We start from the raw sequence: 22,810 nt of genomic DNA, 5'->3' as shown, positions 1-22,810 counted from the left end.
ATTGTGAACATTATTGATATGGGCAGTTCCAATAATTGTGCGTTTGGCCGGAAAGCGTCCAATTTTTAGGGTTGAATGACGAAAGGAGAGCTGAATGCATTTTGTCGTACCCGTCAGACTTCGGAGAGAGAAAGATTGATAGAAAGGGGAGACGTAGAGAGATAGATAGAGAGAGAGAGAGGTAGAGAGAGATCGAGATGGAGATAAGTGATAGAGAGAGAAGTAGAGAGAGATCGAGATGAATATAATTGACATAGAGAGATAGAGATGGATTGAAAAGAAGAGAGAGATCGAGATGAATATGAGTGATAGATAGGTATAGATAGAGACAGAGATGTAGAGGTAGAGAGGGATAGATAGAGATAGAAATAGAGGTAAAGATAATGAGATAGAGGTAGAGAGAGACATTGAGACGGATAGAAATGATAGAGAGAGATTGATAAAGATAGAGAGAGGTAGAGAGAGATTGAGATGGATAGAAGTGATAGAGAGAGAGGTAGAGAGAGACATTGAGACGGATAGAAATGATAGAGAGAGATTGAGATGGATAGAAGTGATAGAGAGAGAGGTAAAGAGAGACATTGAGACGGATAGAAATGATAGAGAGAGATTGATAAAGATAGAGAGAGGTAGAGAGAGATTGAGATGGATAGAAGTGATAGAGAGAGAGGTAGAGAGAGATTGAGAGGAATAGAAGTGATAGAGAGAGATAGATAAAGATAGAGAGAGAGGTAGAGAGAGATTGAGATGGATAGAAGTGATAAAGAGAAATACATAAAGATAGCTAGAGAAACAGAGAGAGATAGATCAACATAGAGATAGAGGTAGAGAGAGATTGAGATGGATAGAAGTGATAGAGAGAAATACATAAAGATAGCTAGAGAAACAGAGAGAGATAGCGAGGGAGAGAAACATGGCTATGAGAAGGTTGTCTGTTACACTTCGCTTAACAAGGTGCAGCATGTAGGATATGATACAGGATTTCCTTCAAATTACGAGATTCTTATTTGACTCTTGCCCGCAAGTCGAAACGGTAGGCTGCAAGCCGTTTTCAGCGCCTCATGTCATCGGAGGAACTACGTGGGAGCCCGAAGATCACGGAGAGACAGGGCCATTGATTAATGACATAAAGATAGAATTAGATAGATGAGGATGACTTTTGTCATGTTTCCACAGGTTCTAATAAATAATTAATACCACTTAACAAAGTACGTCCCCCTTTCCTCGAGAATGAGAACGAGAAATAGAGACTGCGTTGTATTATAAGGATTCGAGAGAGAGAGGGAGAGAGAGAGAGGGAGGGAGGGAGGGAGGGAGGGAGAGAGAGAGAGAGAGAGAGAGAGAGAGAGAGAGAGAGAGAGAGAGAGAGAGAGAGAGAGAGAGAGGAAGAGAGAGAGAGTACCTTGTATCATACGGATCCAAGAGAGAGCGAGAAAAAGAGATAGAGAAATAGAGAGAGGGAGAGAGAACAGGGGGGCACAAGGACAAGACTACTTAAACTGCGTTTCTTCCGTCCGTAATCTTCTCTTCAAATCTCTCCTAGAACGTCACGTCTCTGGCGGCTAGAATTATTCCTCCTCTCCGTTCGTATCTCAGTGGAAAGATTTCAGCAGTCATGAGCTCGATCAAGGTAGAAGACATGGATGTTCAAGAAGAGCCTTTGGAACTTCTGCCAGGATTCCGTTTCCATCCCACGGACGAAGAACTTATAACTCATTATCTGAAGAAGAAAGTAGCCAACAACGATTTCCAAGCGAAAGCCATCGGGGAAGCGGACCTCAATCGATGCGAGCCGTGGGATCTGCCGGGTTTGTTTGCTTATTCTTTATCCAGTCCCTATTGAATTCTGCTCTCTATTATCGTCTTGTTTCACTCGGTCTCTAATGATGCAGGCAAGGCAAAAATGGGGGAGAAGGAGTGGTTCTTCTTCTGCAAAAGAGATAGGAAATACCCAACTGGGATGAGGACGAACAGGGCCACGGATGCTGGCTATTGGAAGGCTACAGGAAAAGATAAGGAGATATACAAAGGAAAGAATCGGTTAGTTGGGATGAAGAAGACCCTTGTTTTCTACAAAGGGAGGGCACCCAAGGGGGAGAAAACCAACTGGGTATTGCACGAGTACAGGCTAGAGGGCACTATCTCTGATTATGAATCCATGCAAAAGGTACAACCCTTGAGTCGTTTTGATTTGGGTCATCGAGGATAAATTGTGATATAAATTCATAAGTTCTATTTCAGGATTCGTGGGTAGTGTGCAGGGTGTTTCATAAAAGCATTGGCTTGAAGAAAGAATTTCAGGAAGAGGAGAGAGATGACTCAATAGGGATGGAACTTCAATCAGAAGATGACTACTTGACATCTTCTCCTACACCATTCATTTTCTATCCTCCTCACTACAATCCAAGCGACGAAAACTCATTCTTGTTTGAGGATGGTGCCTTCAAGTCGATCCCTTCCTCTTCCTCTTCTTCCTATCCCCCCTATCTCCCTCCTATCAATGATATTGGAAGTATGCAAACTCTTGAAAGCAACAGAGGCCCTACCTTATATTCACACACGTCATCTCCCCACACATTTGATGATTTCCAAATGTGGTCTGACGCCGGCGTCTATTACAACGAGAGGGCCGACAACTTTCATTTCAAAGAGAAGGCTCTCAGGAGAAGCGACCCTTCTGCAAAGAGCTCCTCCAGCCTGTCAACGGATTGGAGTTCCCTGGAAAACGAAGTTAAACACCAATAACATTGGACAGATCTACATGGTTAGAGCTTATGTCAGAATGTTTTAGCGTGGAGATCGAAGATCGTCATTAACGTCTCTCCATTTACAGGATTTGTTTTACATTCTCTATCAGACACCAGACGATTGTCTGGGTTTCAATGCTTTAAGGTCATTCCTCTTGTAAATATGGACAATGTAAAGCGGACGAATTATCCGATATATTAATATTCTTTTCTCGGACGCATACTACCCATCCATGGTATTTGGATTCTTCTTCTGCCATCATAATTCTTTTTAGAATCCCTTTCTCCCAGGCCCTGTTAATTCACTCATTATCAGATATTCTGTCATCTTCTGCCCCTCCTGAGTTAGGTAATTCCTGATCCTTTGAATCGAATGTTGGATAGATGAAACAAACGCATAGAATTGTTACCATCCTAATAATCCAATTTATCTCAGTCCACAACAAAATCGACAATTAAATCGTATAGTAGACATGGTTAAACCGTACTCGAAACCCATGCGCTCTCCCGCGTGTGACCATTGAGATATATTCCAAAGTGAAGAATAACATTGAGTGCACCCTTTAAACAACGTAGTGCAGAAGAAAGTATTACGGAAGAAGGGGAGAATGGACAGAGAATAGAATAATATTTGAATCTATCAGTATTCTTTGTGTACATGTACTTGAATGTGTCACTTGTATCATATGTTTACTCTTGTTCAGACGTAGTGCTCCACTTTATAATAGAGTCAACGATAAACAAAGAAAATATGAACAGAAATCGGTTAGATTACTATTGTTGTATATGCAATCCCACGCTTGAGCTGAGGGCAGTGAAAGGTAGGAAAAGATGTGATCACTCCAACCGTTTGTACGTTAGCAAGATGATCAAGAAGAAGTTGCATATATATCGTCGAGCTCCCACAAGAAATTATAGATTTGTGTGGTATGGCCTACCCACACAGTGAAATATGTTGTCATCAACAACAATGTGGCTGCCAAAATAACTCTCCATGAAGGATATGTAAAAGGAACTTAAATATTGGGAATGCATATCTATAAAGATGCAAATCACGCAATCTATGTATACAAATAACATTTTCAAAAGGTCTGACGTGCAGAGTTCCAACCGAGGTTTCATACAGGTGAGACATTGAATTCAATATTTAACGAGCATTCATCTATGAGTCCTAAATATAGAGCAAGGAAGAATAGAGTCCTGTATGCCTTAGAAGTTGGATCTATCATGTACCCAATACTACGCACAAGACCATATGAATAGAGTCCTGTATTTTGTCAAGACATTAAGAGCACCAAGCTGATCAAAGACAGGAAAACTAGAAGACTAGAAAATATCCTTAAGTACTTTGGAAATCAAGCTGATATCTCTAATTGGTGGAGAATAATTGAAGCTTTTGGGTTATACAAACTAGAATTTTCATTAGAATCCAAATTATGGCTGATCTGCATCAACCTTTTTGTTCATACTATCCAAAAGTTGCATTCTCATTGAAAATTTCCAATCTCATTAGAACACAAAGCACTAGAAGGTTCTTTCCCTTGATCAGCGAGCTCATTTCTAGAGGGGATATACCTTAAGGCACTTTGAACTCATTCCTCGCAGACTCCCGAGTGACTTAAGGTATGGTTAATCGTCAAACCTAATTAGTCCTTTTGGTTTGTATTGATGCATGGTTAAACCATTGGAGACACCTTTTGTAATATTTATATTATCCAGGATAGGGATTTTACTACACCTTATTTCTTCAATCAATCTCCTCTAACGTTAAGGGTAGATAATACCATCTTGATCACACAATCATGCTCATGGACTTGTTGCTGGATCCAAACTAGAATGGTTTAGAATCTCATGAGGAAATACTTTTAGGTCATAGTCAAAACACAATCATCCAGCCACACATCTTTGGTGCCTCGGGTCTAAACACCACTGACATAAGTATGATATGAACCAACCTCATTCATGCTATGTATATTACCATTTAAGGATTCATATAAATCAACTTAGTGAACTCTTTCTCCAAAGGGCTGATGGAAATATATGTGGTCGACAAGCCAATCACACACTCCATACCTCGTTCCATATTCATTAATATAACACATTCATTGTTGTGCACGTGCAATACTTTTAATGAAGTCCATGAATACATGATCAGACTTAGTGCATTGTGACGATATCATAATAGGGAGATCACTGGTCTTTAAGCATGTGTTCCAAATATTTCTATTCTCCTATTTGAAGGATACTCGAAAAGGACATTGAAGTATCCTGATAGAATAGCACTATCTACCCTCACTCATATGATGAGTATGGCCGGTCCGGTAGCCATTAATATAACACATTGAAGTATCCTGATAGAATAACACTAAGGATAAATAGTCGATGCTCTTTAGTGGAAATAGTTCACTGAATTGATCCATACAAATCCGTCAATGGTACTTTACCAAACTATCAATAAGGTTGATTCATGTCACATATGTGTAAGTGGTTGTCAGACTTGGATACCAAAGACATCTTGTGGACGGACAATTGTAGTATGACTATGACCTATGAGTCTCTAATCATGAGATTCTAAACAGTCTTAGTTTGGGTGCATCAAGAAGTCCACCAAAATGATTAAGTGGTCAAGATGTGATCATCCACCCTTAGTATAAGAGGGTCAACTCAAGAAAGATGATGCGACGAAGTCCTTGGCCAAGGCAATGAAATATCGGAGAAGAGTTCTCTGATAATTTTCGAATGCATCAATACTAACTTAGATGACATATTTGGGTTTGATAGTTGACCATACCCTTAGTTGTCACAGGTGAGACAAGTGGATGAAGGACTATACGTACACGGTAATTGATAATGAACAGGTCCCATGAGTGAGTTGATACACACTCCTGTTTATCTTTTAGAGCACGAGGTGTTAATCTATATGATGATATAATTAATTAATTTGAAAGACCAATAAAGGTTATTGGGCAGTTGAAGTCATTAAATAGAATGATATATGTGCCTAGAGGGTCACACACAAATCAACTTTTAGATGTTGAATGATATATTTAAGTTTTGGGGAGATTTATGAAAAATACACACTTAATATAAATAGGGGAAGGCCTTGAATGAAATTCACCTAGGCCAGAATTGTTAAAGGGCCTTCCCCTTCTTCTCCCATCTCCCGATGGCTCCTCTCCATCCATGATGTGATTGAGACATTGTAACAATGACGACAGAAGTTGAATGGAGGTCGCCAAGGTGAAGGAGGAGATTCGACATGCCGAGGATCTCGTATATACCTATAGAGGCTGCACATATGAGCAACTCGACTTGTCTCACTCTAGGTTCCAAGAAATCACAGATGTAATTCGTTCACCGGTTATTCATTTCATGTTTTTATTAATGTCATTATGATTCTCTCATAAATCTTCTTCTTTATGGAATCATCATGTTCATCCATATCAAGGCCTTTAGAACCCAACAAGGGCATCCACCATATGTCTTCAAATGTCTCCACACTTATGACTACGAGATTGGTCATGATCATGATATGAGTGGGACTAGATGGTACTATTATATTTGGATATTTTGATATCATTATTATACTTGGAATATTAATGTTTAAAACACATATTTAAAGGATAATGATCACCATATTATGATCTCATCATAATTGACTTATTCATTCCATGTATTTGAGGACTTCAATTATAATTCTTATAGTTGCATTAGAAAAAATATAATATTTAAATGAATATTACAAAATAAATGAAATATTTGATTGGCTTACAAGAAATATATTATTTCAACATATGAGGTGGGGGGATCAGATTGGTCTAGCTGACATGGGCACCTGAAATGGGTTCCCAATCTATTTATACTTATTTAGCTCATTTTCAAAAAGTCCTTAAAACTTTACATATGTTCAGTGTCTATTACTCATGCTTATAACACTCTAGGCCCATGTTAATATTTATTTCCCAACATTAGTAATTGTCAATATCAACACATAGATTAACTAAGTGGGCATTAATTTAATTAAATAAACATATTCAGTTTCTAGCCAATGGAGGACAAAGCTACACCTCGTGCTCTTAAAGATATAGACTAGTGATTGAAATATATTTATGAAACTTCTGCCATCATCGGTTACTGTATATGTATAATCCTTCTTCGAAGGGATACTCTCAAATGACTAAGGGTATAGTTAACTATCAAACCCTGATCTGTCATTCTGTCAGTAATGATGCATAATGGGGATCATTAGAGAGCATTTTCTTTAATATCTCCACTATACTGTCTTAGGATCTAATGCATCTTCTTTGTCAAGTCAATCTCATCTGATACTGAGGACATCGGATCCCATGTTGACCACTCAATCTCCTTGGGGCACTATTTGTTATATCTAAGCTAAGCCATGTTTGGATCCCATGATTACAGACTCATGCATCTTACTCAAAGTATAGTTGTCCATGCACAAGGTGTCTTTGGCGTCTTTGGTCGATAGACCACATATAGAATTATGATATGAAACAATCCGATTGAGATTAAGGTATAATACCATTAAGGGATTCATATGGATAAGTTCTATGAGCTTTTTCCTAAAACATTACCAACCAAATATCCTTAGTGTCTCCACATTAATGGCCAAATTATCAGTCGTACTTATCATATAGATTGTGATATTCTTTCTAGATTGTTCAATGTCCTTCTTGTGTATCCTTTGATTATGAATATTTAGAATACATGTTTAAATATTTTTCATCACTGTATTAAAATATCATTATAATTCACTATCATTGTGCTAATTCATGGACTTCATTATAAACACCACACAGGAATAATAATGAACAAATATTTATTTCAATGATATTAAAATATGACATGGAACTGTGATCGGCTTTAGGGCCACATCACCTTCTAGATGACCCTAGTATCTTGTCAACTTTTGTGTTGGCTACTCAACATATTGATTTGGTTGAATCAATAAATGATTCATTATTTTTTATATATTTTTAATTAATTAGCTTAGTGAATAAATAGTTGTTTCAGATTTTTGACTAATTAGCTAGACTATTACATAGGCCTAGAGGGTCACACAAATAAGGTTTACTGAACATTTACATATCTATTAAAAATCTAGGGGGTTTGAAGAAAATTTCTGATTTAAGTAAAAAGGAGAGGTCCTTATTTTAAGAAGTTCCTGCTGATTTTGAAAATACTCCCTTATTGATGGGGGATCATCCGCAAGCCGAAGCACACAACCAACCCGTTGCGACACGTGAGCAGCCACGCCGCGAAGCCCGAGCCAATGTGAAGGATCCGAAGTTCAAGTACACGGCGTGAGGAGGAAGCTTCCCCTAATAATTTCCTTTACGTTTTTCATGGATTTTCGTTATTGTGTTTTTGGGGAGGGCCTCCGTGTTTTTGGCCCTTCCATCGTACCTCAAACTGTGGTTTTATGGCTCGATTAAGGGTTTTCCCTAATTACGGGTCGACCCCTAGGGTTCTCTCTCTCCCCCTATAAAAGGAGAAGAGATGCCCTAGAGGAAAAAGGAAGATTATTGTTGTTTTGCAGCTTGTTTGGAAGAGGAAACCTCCAAGAGAGGGAGGCATCCCTGAGGGAGAAGAGGAAGCCGCTGCCGCCGCCGCCCGCCGTCGATTGGAATTCGCATCAGTAACGCCGAAGCGCGCTGCCATTGTGACGCCGCCGCCGCCCCTACTTCCACCTCTCGGAGGAGAGACCGCCGGAGTTCACTGTCGCCGCCATCGAGATGCTATTCCTTCGTCGCCGCCACCGCCGACTGCGGCGCCCAAGCGGTAGGTGCCCGCGCCCAGTCCAGGATGCCCGCCGACACCGCCAACCAAGGCGCCCGTTAGATGCCCGCCGCCAGCCAGCGGCGGATGCCCCTAGTTAGGGCTCCCGCCACCAACCTGCAGCCGACGCCCGCCAGTCGGCCCAAGGCCGACGCTCACCCTGCACGACCACCGCCCACTTCGAGCAATAGTTTCCCCAACCCGGAGCCTGCCGCCTAAACGCAGCCGACACCCAGGCAGGGCACCCCACCCCGTCCGCCAGCCAACGCCCCCTGGGCGCCTACCCACAGGCCGCTGCAGCACCCTTTCCCTGCTTCCCCCCTCTGCCCGTTCGCTGCCACCGCTGCTGAACAACCTAGGTGCGGAGAAGGAATGAGCCGAGTCAGCAGCCGAGTTGACTCAGCGCGACCAGCCGCTTCCCGTCCTGAGTCAACTCAGTGCTACTCGATTTTAAGTAACCGACCAGTCACTGCTGAGTCGACTCAGTGTGACTCAGATTTAAGAAAGGGCATTCGAAGGTAAAACATCTATCCAAAAGGGGCATTTTCATCTAGACAAAAAAAAGAGAGAAGAGTTAGGGCTTCACGAGTCGCCGCCGGCGCTGCCGAGTGCCGCCGCCACTGCTGCCGTTGTCGCTCGCCGATGTTGCCGCGGCTTGTCGCCGCCGCCGGCTTGCCTGCTGCCCCACCGCCGACGCCCCTTCTTGGGCACCTGCCATCCACCATGCCTACGCCCTGCTCGGCGCGCGTGCTGCCTGACCGCCGATCAGGTGCGAGTGGCGCCCGCCAGGAGAGCCTGCCGCCCAGCCCAGAGCGCCGTTGCTTGTCTGCAGCCGGCGCTCCCGACCTGGGCACCGGCTGCCAGGAGTTGCCGCCGGCGTCCCAGCCGAGTGCCCGTGCTAGTCGGACGTCGGTGTCCCGACAGGACGACCCCGCCGGCCCCATCATTGCCCAGTCGAACGTCTCTGTCTGTCCACCTGCCCGCCGCCGCATCCGTCTATTCCACGCCAAAAAAACACGGCTTCGACCCACCGCGATCTACCAGACTTCGGTCCCGCAGGTCAATCCGCTTCCCCCCCTTTGAGTATTATTATTTCTTTCAATATATTCTTGCGTGCTCCACCGCCGGGGTTAGCCTTTACATGTTTCCCGTTCCTTGGGTTTGGGGAGAGTTTTTGCCTTGTCCGTTCCATCCCGTCCTTGTTACCGAGAGTAGTCCCTCTGATCGAGGATACTTGCACGTCGGAGTTTATCGTTGATTTATTGGGTCATTGGGAGTCGGATCGTACGTGGCACGTACGGATCACTTTCAGGGTGTTCGTCATATTTCGGTTGCCAAATTGTGCTTCTCATTATTTTCAAACGAATTTGCATCAAGATTCATTATTCCTCGAATTATTATATTTGATTGGTATTTCACCCTGTGTTCCAACGCGAGCCGTCGATCCCGGCTGGACGTGTTGTATCACTTATCCTTCTTATTGTTCTGTTCTTGAGTAACCTTCCCATATTTGAGAGATAAGTATAGTGAGGAGATTGCTGATATTTTTGAAGTTTGATGGATAAGCATATTCTTCAATTATGAATTTTGATGAATTTAGTAGTGGATTGTATGTAGTTTCATCTTAATGCATAAAGAGAGTGAAAAATACATTTTCTATAAAAAAATTACTTCCTAGTTTACCCTAAAAAAGAAGTAATTTTTATGATGTGTTGCAAGGGTATTTTAGTATATAATAATAATAAATAATAGTCATATAGAAAGGGGCACGAACGGGGTGAGATGTAGTGGGTTTTGGTGATGCAAAAAAGCTATCTTGAAGGTGGTTGGCAAGCTGAAATCTCTGCACATTGGTGATCTGAAATCTTTGCATTGTGGTGATCTGAAATCCTTTCATCGGCAATCTAAATCTCCACCTTGGCGAGCTGAATTCGTGGAACATTTGAAGATCTGAAATCTTTTCATTGGCATTCTGGAATCTCCACCTTGGGGAGCTGAATTCGTGGAACATTTGAAGATCTGAAATATTTTCATTGGCATTCTGGAATCTCCACCTTGGGGAGCTGAATTCGTGGAACATTTGAAGATCTGAAATATTTTCATTGGCATTCTGGAATCTCCACCTTGGCGAGCTGAATTCGTGGAACATTTGAAGATCTGAAATCTTTTCATTGGCATTCTAGAATCTCCACCTTGGCGAGCTGAATTCGTGGAACATTTGAAGATCTGAAATATTTTCATTGGCGTTCTGGAATCTTCTCATTGGTAAGCTGAAATCAAGACATTGGTAAGCTGAATTTCTTGGAGCATTGACCAGCTGAATATCTAAATTCTTGTGATTTTCATAATCCTAAAATAGAAAACATGATTTTCATAATCAGAATTCAGGAATTGTGATTTTCGTAATCTGAATTTTGAAATTGTGACTCTCAATATCCGAAGAAATCAAAAACTGCTGAAATTGCTAATTGAAAGAGAGAGATATATCTGGATTTCTAGTTTATTTTTCTGTTGCAGGACTCAATATCTGAAGAAATATAAATTCCTTGCTGACATTGTTAATCAAGAGAGAAAGAGATCTTGGTTTATATTTTTTTAGTTGCAGGAGTTAACATCTGAAGAAATCGTAATTACCTGCTGAAATTATAAATTGAGAGAGAAAGATATTTGGTTTCTATTTTCTTTTCTATTGCAGGGTTTGAAATCTGAAGAAATAGAAATCTTCCACTGATATTTCTGATTGTAAAGTGTTGAACAACATTGAGTATTGTTGTTATTTGGTCTGAAATATTTTTCTTGTTGTTATTTGTATGTCTGTTTCAGGTTGAGGCAGATTGATCAACAAGGTATAAAATTAGTATTGTCACTGAAATTTATCTTGTCAAAATTTATTTCTCTACCATCTTTAATTTTGTCATTAAGCTGAAAATTTTTAATCAAAAGTTAGAGATCTGAAATAGTTCAATAATTACCTTGGATCATATATTACATCAATAAATTGATATCCAAATTAGTTGTTATGGTTATCTGAATAGATATTGCATTTGTAAATCTGTGAGTGAAAATCATTGACTATAGGTTTAAAATTTCGTAATAAGGATTAAAAAAATTATTGATATTGAAGCGAAAATTATTATGTTTAAATTGGAATTATTTTACTCAAGCTAACATTTCAGGAAAACTGAAGACAAGGTTTTAAATATTTTCACAAGTTCTTTCAACTCTTGTGAGAATAGAGATACTACATTGAGTAAAGGCAGATTGGGCAGCTGAGAGGGACTTGAAGTGGTCCATTGGAAGAAGAAGTGAAAACGTGGATATCTTCAAAACCTAAGAGGGCTCAAGGTTATTTACGTTTTTGAATTTCTAGATAGGAGATATCCGTGTATCCCTATTACCAGGCTGTTTTAGCTTGGGGGGCTATAAAAAACTTGGTTAGGGACTTATTAAAACTCTGGTTGGATATCCTGGGAAAGGAGTAAGGGACAAGCCCTAACCTGTATAAAAAAATCTTGGATCTCCTCTTCTTTTATCACTATAATTAGTAAATAAGAAGATAAAATTAGAAGTATAGTAATACAAAAAGTAGTTATTGAAAGAGAATAGTCTAATTTACCCCCCCCCCCCTCTTAGACCATTCATAGGATAATAATTCAACAATTTTTAGCGTTGTTATAGAATACAAAAATGAAAAACATTATATCAAGGACTATGTGGACTTATTATCGATGCATGATTCAATTGATTCCAGATTTGACGCTATGAGACGGGATTTAATCATTCAAATGCTTGTTCTTTTGGAAATTTATTTTATTAAGTTTATTTGAACATTGGGAATCAGATTCATGAAATGAAACAAAGTAATTCATCCCACACCTCTCAATGAACTCAAGGGACTCATCATATTATGTGTTTGAAATTTACTACCAATAGCTTTCCCCACAATATTCCTTTCATTATCATCAAGTCTGTTAATGGAATGTTAACCACATCCCATGATTCATATTTCTTGATGAGTCCCAAAAATAATAGCAATATTTCAATAGAAATTCATTTATTTTTCTGAAGGTCTAATTTTACCTTCACTTAAAAAAATAGGGAATAAATTCTCTATTTCATTGCAGGATTCAATACTTCTCCTTACCATCTTGAAGTAGTCTGATCAATTGTTTGATGCAAGTGGAACTAATGGAACCTTCAAACCCTCATTATAGCCTTGAAAAGTTAAAATCAAAATAAATCTCAATAAATTCTTCAAGGAGTGAGTACAGCTTTTTATTCACCCTGCCATAAAAATTTGCAGCATAATGATCTGCCAAGTGTGCATGATGGTGAATGTCACACGAGCTCACGCACATCAGCAAGTGAAAATCAAATATTCATGCATGAATTAATTGGATTATATTCTGTCTTTATTCATCCAATTTAGAAAATGAGTGCACATTATAATTTATTATTTTTATAAAATATGGAATATCAAGAAATATAAATAAAAACCCTGATTTGAATCATTTTTCTATTTATTTTTAGTTTTGGGCTCATCCTACTTGAATTTATTTGACATGTAGTGGTAATATTGTGACATTTTCTTGCAGTTATTTTAATGCATGGACCTATGTCTAATTTAATGATGATTAATGAAGTTAAATGGGATACAAGAGAAGCCCAAGCCAGGACCTAGAACAACATAAAATGACCACACACAATTATGAAATGACTCCACCCATCCAACCAGCTGAGCGAACCACCACACATTCAATATACACATGCTATCATCTCAAATATGAACTGCAGTCTGCAGCGGCCAACTACAGCACAACCAACGACTGCCTTACACCAGAGATCAGGAAAAAGGTTTAACAATTCAAATTAAAAATTTAACCAAACAAATATTAAATCAAATAAATATTTATTTTATCACTTTCATTTTCTTATTACTTTTTATACGTTTCCTTTTATTAACTAAAGGAAAAACCCTAAAAATATAAAAGCTCTTTGAAAAAATGAAAATCTGCTTTAGCAAAAAACTTATTATATTTATACTTTATTTTGAAAATTTAAACCCTTACCCTATAGTAGTGAGAAACATAGGAATATGTTTTTAATTGGCATTTTAACCCTTTTCCAATAATTTTATCCTGTATCTTGGTTTTGGGATACACCCAAAATTCGACATGTAATTAATTTTGTAGTAAAATTTTGAGTTTAATTAATAAAATTAAATAATATTTGCTTAAAAATATGGTTTATTTAGCTATAAGGATTGTATCCATAGGGAATTGTGATTAGGAATTTAATTTTATTTAAATGGAGATTAAAAAGATGATACAATGATAAAATATGAGCTAGTAAGACCAGTGAAATTGAGAGATATAGATATGACTGATAATATTTTAGATTATGAGTAATAGAAGATGGAATATAATGATGTTAGAGAGACAGATAATGAGAAAGATGCGTGGAAGATGAAGTGAAGAGACGTTGATGGGATGAAAAGTTGGACAAAGAGATACGAGTGACAGTAAATGTATGAGTGTCAGTGTAATTTTAAGAGAGTAACACAATGATGGGAGGACCAGTCAAAGTAAAGAATAGGGGTTAAGAAGCAATAACAATCTTGGAATGTGATAGGATGGTAAAATGTAGTAAATATAACTTAATGATAATAATGAAGATCAATAATGTAAGGCTAGGTACTTCCCCAGATTCTTATGATCGCCCAGGCCCATGGTGACTTACAATTGCAGATAAACTCACTGTATTGTTTTTTAGCCTCTGCTCAAAGACCCAAAATACCAAGAAAGAACAATTGATAAGTTTTTGATATCACTCCCTTTCAATCATCCTAAAAATTTAGGAAGCAAGTTTGAAGAAATATTTTACAGAAATTTTCACATCAATTTTTAGTTCCAAGGAAATGGATGGAAATATGGGAGAAAGAAAAATCAGCCCTCAAAATATTTCTTCTGAATTGGCCTTTTGGTGATTTATCAAGCTTGGAGTAAGAGAAATCCTTGAAGTTAATTTGATTAAAATACTCTCTCTCCTTGTGCTTACCATCATTGTGTCACATCTAGGGTTTCATCTTTTCATTATTGATCTACAGCTGTACGACTTGCCTGGGTCAGGAAAAAATAGGGAAAATTTAAACGAATCCAACATTTGCATAAAAAAATCATCATTTGGTTCACTTAAATCTTGTACTACAAATAAAACTCAAAAAATGTAAAAAATTCTACTTGACTATAAGTCAAGTGGGGTTAGTCTTAGAAATACATACAATATAGAACATAAAAGTTAGGAAAATATATTAAAAGCTTTTAATTTTAACCTTAAAGAGTAAATGATTAAAGTAAGAAACTAAAAGTAATTGCGGAAGACATGTATAAAAGCACATATTTTTTAACATGGTGTTATCGAATACCCCCCAGCTTTTCATTTGCTAGCCTGTTAGCAATGCCCAATATTCTTTTCTTGAGTCATTCAATAATCCTAGAAAACAAAGATACATGAGGGTGTTACGTACATAACAATATGGTGTTATCGGATAGCCCCAACTTATAATAGCTAGTCTGTTAGCAATGCCCAATATTTTTTCTGGAGTCATTCAATCATCCTCGAAAACAAAGATACATGAGGGTGTTCCATTTCGTGAAAAAAATTATACACACCTTTAAACGAGTTGTAAATGAATCCCCTCCTATCTTGGAAAGAGGTAATGAAAATAAAAAGGGAATCTACTTTGCTCCTGGACTGATGGTATGGATAAGAATGAACTCATAATTCTCAATAGATAGGTGGCATCACATCTCTCAATGCAAGGGACACGCTCTCTCAATAGGTCAATACTAGATGCTAGTACCTCCATTATCTTTTTCATAACTAGTTGGGGATTACATACTTTTCTATACTTGTGTGCTCAAATTTTCAAGTGGAAGCCAATGAAGTGAGGTTTTCAGGATATGCCTAAATGTGATAGATATATGTAAAGATAGACAAAAAGGATAGATGCCTCGAAAGAAAGTTGATAAACTCAAAATTTGGGTAAAAATTATGTTGTTGAGAATTTGAGTTTAAACAATAAGATTTATAATTGATACTCATAAATAATTTAATTAGTTAGTGATGAGGACGGGTCATCTCCACATGGAATGGATATTACGGAAAGTACGATCTCAATTGGGTGAGGCAAAGATGAGAGGACTTATGTATATGATAGTGAATGAGTGATGAGAGTAGATAATAATATGATAAATGCTAATTAGGCTTACTAATTTGGGATTAAGATTGACAAGAAAGGAGAGCATGATGGAACCGCGTGGTAGGTGGCGTAAAATGCAAGTGGATATGGTGATAAAGATAGCGAGAATGAGTTATACCGATGGTAGAAATGAGAGACTTAGTGATATTTGTTTGTTGAAATAAGAAGGAGAGAGATGTGTGACCAGATCGTCACGGTGTAGCAAGCACGTGAAATGAGGGTTAAGGTGATGATCGGTAGGGAATGATGATGGAGTGGATTGAGAATGGTAATGGATGAGGGTGATAGATGGTGAAGATGGATAAACTAAACAAGCGTGTTGGAAACGATTCAATGTAAGGCGACATGCTAACCTTAGATCCTTATATTCCTTGAGGATCATGGTGGCTTCGTGCTTCAGATCAACCTCCCCACTTCTCTGTTGAACCTCCCCAAGCACTAGAGACACCAAGGAACACTTGATGGACCTTGAAAACTTTCCTTTCTATCAATCAGTCTCATTATAAGGAAGTGAGCTTAAAGATTTTTTGACAAAGATCGGGAGATCAATTTATAGATCCAACTTAAGGATGAATAAAGGACACAAAGACAAAGCCGCCCTTAAATTTCAGCCCGATCTGAGTTCTGGATTGTCGGATATCAAGCCTGGAAGTTGGATGATTTCTAGCCCTTGATTTAATTCAAATATTTCTCTATATTTGTCCTCGTCAGCACCGTCACGTAATTCGCTTAGGGTTTTGTCTCTTCTAGGCATTAAATGTGATGATTGACTGAAATTCCTCCTCGGAATCCACAATCGAGGGCTCTCATCATGCCACGTGTCGCCCTAGAAAAATACAAAAAAGGAATAATCATAGATTATTATTTAAATATATTGTTTAATAGCTTTTGTGGCAGCTGATGTGCTGCCATGTCACCGCGTGACACGCCAGTGTTTTTCCCTTCTGAACCAATAGAAGACGTGTGCCCCACGTGTACACGTGGCACTCTGTGGTGCTGCCACATAGGGTTCGCCCGTCTTGATACCCGTATCGGATTACGGTATTGGGACGGATGCTGTACCGGATATCGAAAATCAAATTTTCAGTATCTATTTTTTTTTTATATCCGGATATCGGATATCGATATCAGATATCGGTTGCTACAATACCGATATCCGATATCGATATCCATCTCGATGCCATCATCTGCCTCCATCTCTCGGGGAGGATGACGATATCGGATACCGGGCGTGGATTTCGGATTTCAATATCCAAGTTAGAGAGGATATTTAAAAATGTAATTAACCCATAATTATTCAGCAGTTCGAAAGGATCGTGGGCAAGAGGGTAATTGGGGAGCTTTTTGATTGATTAAGTGGCTCTTTTAATATATACAGCTGAATCTTTTCAATTTCTTCCATATGGGATAACAAGATTTGGAGTTTAACATCAAACTCTGAATCCTTTTATCCCATACGGAAGAAAATAGAAATTTATATCTCTATTTATTGGACGATGTGTTATTATATTAAATAACCAACAATTACAAGGGGCTTGAAATATAGCGACTATAGATTAAAATATTATTTTATCATTTAATGTATGATCCGACTCATTTAATATGCACACAGCAAAATTTCTAATTTCTTCCATTTGGGATAACAGGATTCGGACTTAAATGTAAACTCAGAGTCCTGTTATCCCACATGGAAGAAAATAAAAATCTTGAACTCTATATATTAACTGAGGTTGAAAATACATCAAAAAATAGCTCCTTGATGTACATTAGTCATCGAATGTGATGATAATATTCATTTTATTTGTCGATATCGGATATCGATATCCGGATATCAAAATCCGATATCCAGTATCCGATACCCGTTTCATCCTTACCCCCCTGATATCCGTCATCGATATCCATCTGGACCTAAAGGACGGATATTGACCAATATCCAATATCCGATATCGGACACCATCCCAGTTTTTTCTGGATATCGGATATCGGTTGTCCGATATCAGATTTCGGATGGATATCGGTTGGACAATCACTACTGCCACGTCCCAACTGTCATTTTTGACTATTCCAAGGAACGATAAATATTAATATTTTAATCATCTCTTTCTCGGGTCATGAAACACATTTATTGCTAAAAAATGGTTCCTTTTTTCTGATTGGTCCATGTCACCTATGCCAGGAAAAGTTAAAAAACCCAAAATATATTCTAAAATTCATATTTAATAAAATAAAAGTCCAAAAAAAACAAATAAATATATATTTTGACTTGGATAAATCATATGTTTCCAAGTTTAATGTCGAAAAATTGCAAAAAACATCATATTCTGACTCAAAAAAAAAATTTCTTTCAGAATCTGCTGACAAAAAAATCCAAAAATACATTAAAATACCGAAATTTCAGAATATCATTCTAAAAATGACGTTAATCATTTTAAGCTTGATAACATGCATATACGATTAATTCAATGCAAATAAACATGTGAATATGGTCATATTAAGCTACCAAAAATGCATGTTTATCAAAAGGTAAAATCAATATGAATGATGACACATGTGGAGGCAATATTACACAAATAGCTTACTCCCAATATTTTAGACAGTAGTGGGGAAGTAGAAAACAGATTAACCAGGGAAGATGCTTGAGACAATTGTCACAAAAAAACAAATGGAACCACATGTGCATCACATTGGATAAAGGCACATGATAGATATTTCATCAAGATACAATACATTTATTTATTATTATTTTTATTATTTTATTTTTTAAATTTTTTATTAATTTTTTAAAAGTGGTAGAACAACAGTTTAGATGAATTTCTCGCTAAACCTTCAAAGTGAAAACGTAAGGATGTAACTTATGCATGTCCATCAAACAACTATGGCTAGTGAAAATGAACTGAAAAAGAAAAAATAACAAAGAAATAAATAAGTTGAGAAGTTGATGAGTGGAAATAGAATAAGAGATAAGGAGATAAGATAGCATAGGATATTAAAAAATGGAAAATTGATGTATATAAAAATAGAGAATAAATAAAGTATTATTTTTTATTATTAAAAGATAAACGGAAATTCCTAGATAAATAAACTAGAAAGAAAGGTCATTTTGTGGATATAAATATAGTTGAAAGAGATAGTCAATAGCCTCATCAACAAACCTATATTTTAAGTTAGCTTTAGGATTATCTTACTCCAAACTTGGCATCCATAAAATATTTGTGTTCGAGAAAAAACCATGGCATGGTTAGAGAATATATCTTTAAATCTCAAACCAACTCATTAGGGAGGTGTCCACGGGATACCGATCATCATTTCATACAATATAAACAAAATTTGGCTTTCATATATTGAATCAAATATATTCTAATAACATACAATTTATATTTACTAAGAACTGTAAATGTGTTTTCTTTTCTATGAAATGGTTTGGTCAATAAGAAAAAAAGCATCTTAATATTAAGATTGAACAAATTTAACTATATGGTATGTACAAAATGAACACAGCATTATCATTATATAATGAAAAAATTCCCCTAATGCACAGAACCAACTTGAAATATTTTTCTAATAATTGGGAAGCTGATCATCCCATGCTACGAGTCTAAATATCATAACCTTTAAATTCATGTAATACCATATATATCTTTAAATTCTTATTAAAATAAAGCAAGTATATCTCATAAAATAAAGTAATGATACAACATATTCATCATTAAATTGTGTATCAAAGGAAATGAGAGGCCAATCAGTAAAAGAATTTACTAAATTTTCTTATGATTGAGATAAATTCAACATTTTTAATCTCTATAATGTCCCATGGAAACATCTGTGTTCAACCATTCAAAAATCTGTGATCCTCAAATTTTGTGCTAATAAATAATTTTGTTCCTTCCAACTGTTTGATTATTTGTCAGGTCAGTACTTATATTTAAATTTCATCATTCGTTTCAAATATATCATCATGATTATGCATGAAGGAATGATATTAAACATCATCTCCATCCATCATAATTATATGATTTTTAAAACCTTCAGGAACATTCATAAATTATTTTTTCAACATAAAAAAAGAAAAGAACATCATAATTACATCACCTTCTTGACATATTCTCAAATTTAGAATTGCTATTATACCAGTTTCTTCATCCATAAATAACAAATGAACATCTGAGACAATTTCTTTAAATACTTCATCATTTAAGTTTTGCCTCACAAATCCCTCATGCACAATTCCCATACAAGAGTCAGATTATGAGTCATTTGAAAAAATGATTACTGTTCTGGAATAGGACATGGCTTGAGTTTCTCTGTCTCCCATTTGCATTAACAATTAAAATTTTATTCTCATAAGTCCAGTAAGAGCACTGGGGTTGCAGCTGATGATGGCCTCGCGCGGCAAAAATTCACAGTCATCTATTCCTATCGGGATTCTGGATTGAAGAGGAACGACCAACAACAAGAGATTCCCAGTCTGACCCTAGAGGCGGAAGATGTTGATTCTTCAATCGACCGTGGCGCAGCTGTTGGGTCACACAACACAACGGCGATGCTGGTCAAAGACGAGAAGCTTCGACGGTTATTGGTAGTTACCAATCGTTGTTGGAGATGGGAATCCTCCAAGATCGACTAACACATCTGTCGGTGATGATGAACAAGTCTCGAATGCAGGGTGAAGGCCATTCTTATCAAGGGAAAGGCGACGACGACCATGCCCAACTCCAAGTACAGGCAGCAAACGATGGAGTCGTTTGTGATATAGTAAAATAATGGCTAGGCCACGATGAAGAAGATCCCACCCCTCGAGGAACATGAACGGTAACACGATTTCCCCCGCGGCGATACCAAGAAATGATGGTCAGATGGCGGATTCGTCTAATCTTTTCTATACTACCACGTACAGATCTTGATCTCCATGCAAGAGATAGGATGGACCCACACCAAAGAGTGGCAAATAACGACAATTTCTTCTTTCACCAAATGCAGTCTGAGATTTCCATTAGGGCATACCTCCTTTATATATAAGGATGGTTGCCCTATTGGGCCATTAGGGGAATGGTCCATAGAGAGACATTCCCCTAATGGACCAAATTTTAAAAAATAAAATACAAAATAAAAGCACAAACTAGGCCCAAAAAGATGGCCCATTAATTGTTCTTAAACACAAAGAAATGCATAAATAAACATATTACCAGATCGATTATCAAGCCGTGTACTTGAAGGCCGTGTCCTTTGCGTCGGCCTGGGCATCACGTCACAACTGCTGGCGAGCTTGAGCAAGAACTTCTTGATGGTCCTCCATCAATTTCATACGATTTTATCCACTGGACTCCTGCGTATAAAAAAACAATATAATAACAAAAAAAATTACTTGTGAAAGCAAATCAGAACTGTCTCAGTTTCAACATATAGGATGAATAATACAATTACCCAACTAGAAATACTAACAAAACTCAAGCATAAAACACATTTTTTCTACCTTAATTTAATGTTATCAGTGGAACTAATATCAGTATCATATTACATGATTGAGTAAATAAAAACCATCAATGATGGTATCACCTTGCATGAAATCAAATAAAGATTCTTTTTTTCTGAAAGAGAGTCTTCCTCAAGAGCATGTGTCTTGCCTCAAGGCATATCCATGCCATCCTTATCATGTCAAATCTTGATAATATTATCCTTTCCCTGTCTCTTCAAGATGATATTATCTTCATCATATCTAGCCAGGAGGGAATGTCTCTCCACGAAATAAGGACATTTGTATATTTTTTATATGGCTTGCTTATATATCTAATGAGGTTTTTTCATGAAAAATACCTACCTTAAATATATAATCCCACATCTAATAAACAACATGTGGGTGATGTTATAGGACCATGTACCAGTCTAGTGATGAAACCATAAGTAATATATTTTATGTGGCCTTCAAGTCAATCACTCTTATATTTTCTATATAAATTCATCGAAATAAATAATCATTTATTAATATTTTTGTGAGACATTTTTAATGATATCCTCAAATGCCTGAAGTGATAGAGTGAATTATGATCAGATCATAATACAGTGATCACTGGTCTTGAGAAATATATGTTAAATATTATTATTGAAATGATACTTGAGACATACATTAAAATATCTGAGAAAAATAGCACTATCTAATCCATATATGATAAGTATGGCTGATCACATGGTCATCCGTGTAGACACACTATGGATGGTGGGTGCTCTTTAGGGAAGATCTTCACTGAATTAATCTATATGAATCCCTAAATGCTATTTTGCCTAACAGTTAATAATGATGACTCATGTCATGTTCTTGTAATAGGTCCCAAGAACGAAGAGATCTTGTGGATGGATGGTTTTATTTTAACTATGATTTGTTAATACTTTATCATATGATATGAATTAATCATATCCCAGATATAAATAAATGTCCATATAATCAGTTTATTAAGATAAGACTTTATTACACATATAATCAGTTTTTTTATCAGTTTAGATGTTGTGCCACGAGCACCAATGTCAAATTTCATTAAAAGTTAAAAGGTCAATATATTTTTATGTATCTTCACCTGTCCTTGGACGTTAAACAAATATGAAGTCCTACTTTGAATTAAAATGTTTTTATTTAGTTCTATTTTTAAGGTTAAATCCTAATGAGTCGGGGTCCATAAAATATTCCTTGAGCTTTAACTAGAATTCTAGACTAATGTAGGATAAATGATGATGAATGCAAATGGGAGAAAAAGAGAAGCACAAGCCATGAACTGAACTAGAGGAGAGAACACATGCTATCATACAGACCAAAAGAGGAAACAAAACCACCACTTCGTCTTGAAAAAAGATGTCCAATACACAAGAAGACCATTTTTGGAGCACAATTAAGGCCATCTAAAAGTTGGATAAAGTGAAGGCAAAATGTATGGAACTAACCAACAATTATAATTTGGAAATGCAAATTTGAAATTATTGGGAATCAGGGATGTGAATCCAGGATCCAGATAATGTC

At 37.1% G+C, this 22,810-nt stretch overlaps 1 protein-coding gene across 1 annotated transcript; it reads left to right on the top strand.

Moving 5' to 3' along the window:
• The first annotated feature begins 1,337 nt into the window (after positions 1–1,337).
• On the top strand, positions 1,338–2,964 carry LOC144706879 (NAC domain-containing protein 92-like). The gene is made up of 3 exons (XM_078579947.1): positions 1,338–1,808; positions 1,893–2,167; positions 2,242–2,964. Exons 1-3 carry the CDS (start codon positions 1,616–1,618, stop codon positions 2,743–2,745), a joined length of 972 nt encoding a protein of 323 aa, XP_078436073.1. The 5' UTR covers positions 1,338–1,615; the 3' UTR covers positions 2,746–2,964.
• The last annotated feature ends 19,846 nt before the right edge of the window (positions 2,965–22,810 follow it).

Source organism: Wolffia australiana, chromosome 8, assembly GCF_029677425.1.
Source record: "Wolffia australiana isolate 7733 chromosome 8, ASM2967742v1".
NCBI classification, from domain to species: Eukaryota; Viridiplantae; Streptophyta; class Magnoliopsida; order Alismatales; family Araceae; genus Wolffia; species Wolffia australiana.
The sequence above is the reverse complement of the archived record's forward strand: the minus strand, read 5'-3'. Positions and strand labels throughout refer to the sequence as shown.

Excerpts from the sequence above, each read along its gene's own strand:
- LOC144706879 (XM_078579947.1), top strand. The coding sequence starts at position 1,616 with ATGAGCTCGATCAAGGTAGAAGACATGGATGTTCAAGAAGAGCCTTTG. Across the intron at positions 1,809-1,892 it reads CGAGCCGTGGGATCTGCCGG|GCAAGGCAAAAATGGGGGAG; the intron begins GTTTGTTTGCTT and ends CTAATGATGCAG. Across the intron at positions 2,168-2,241 it reads ATTATGAATCCATGCAAAAG|GATTCGTGGGTAGTGTGCAG; the intron begins GTACAACCCTTG and ends GTTCTATTTCAG.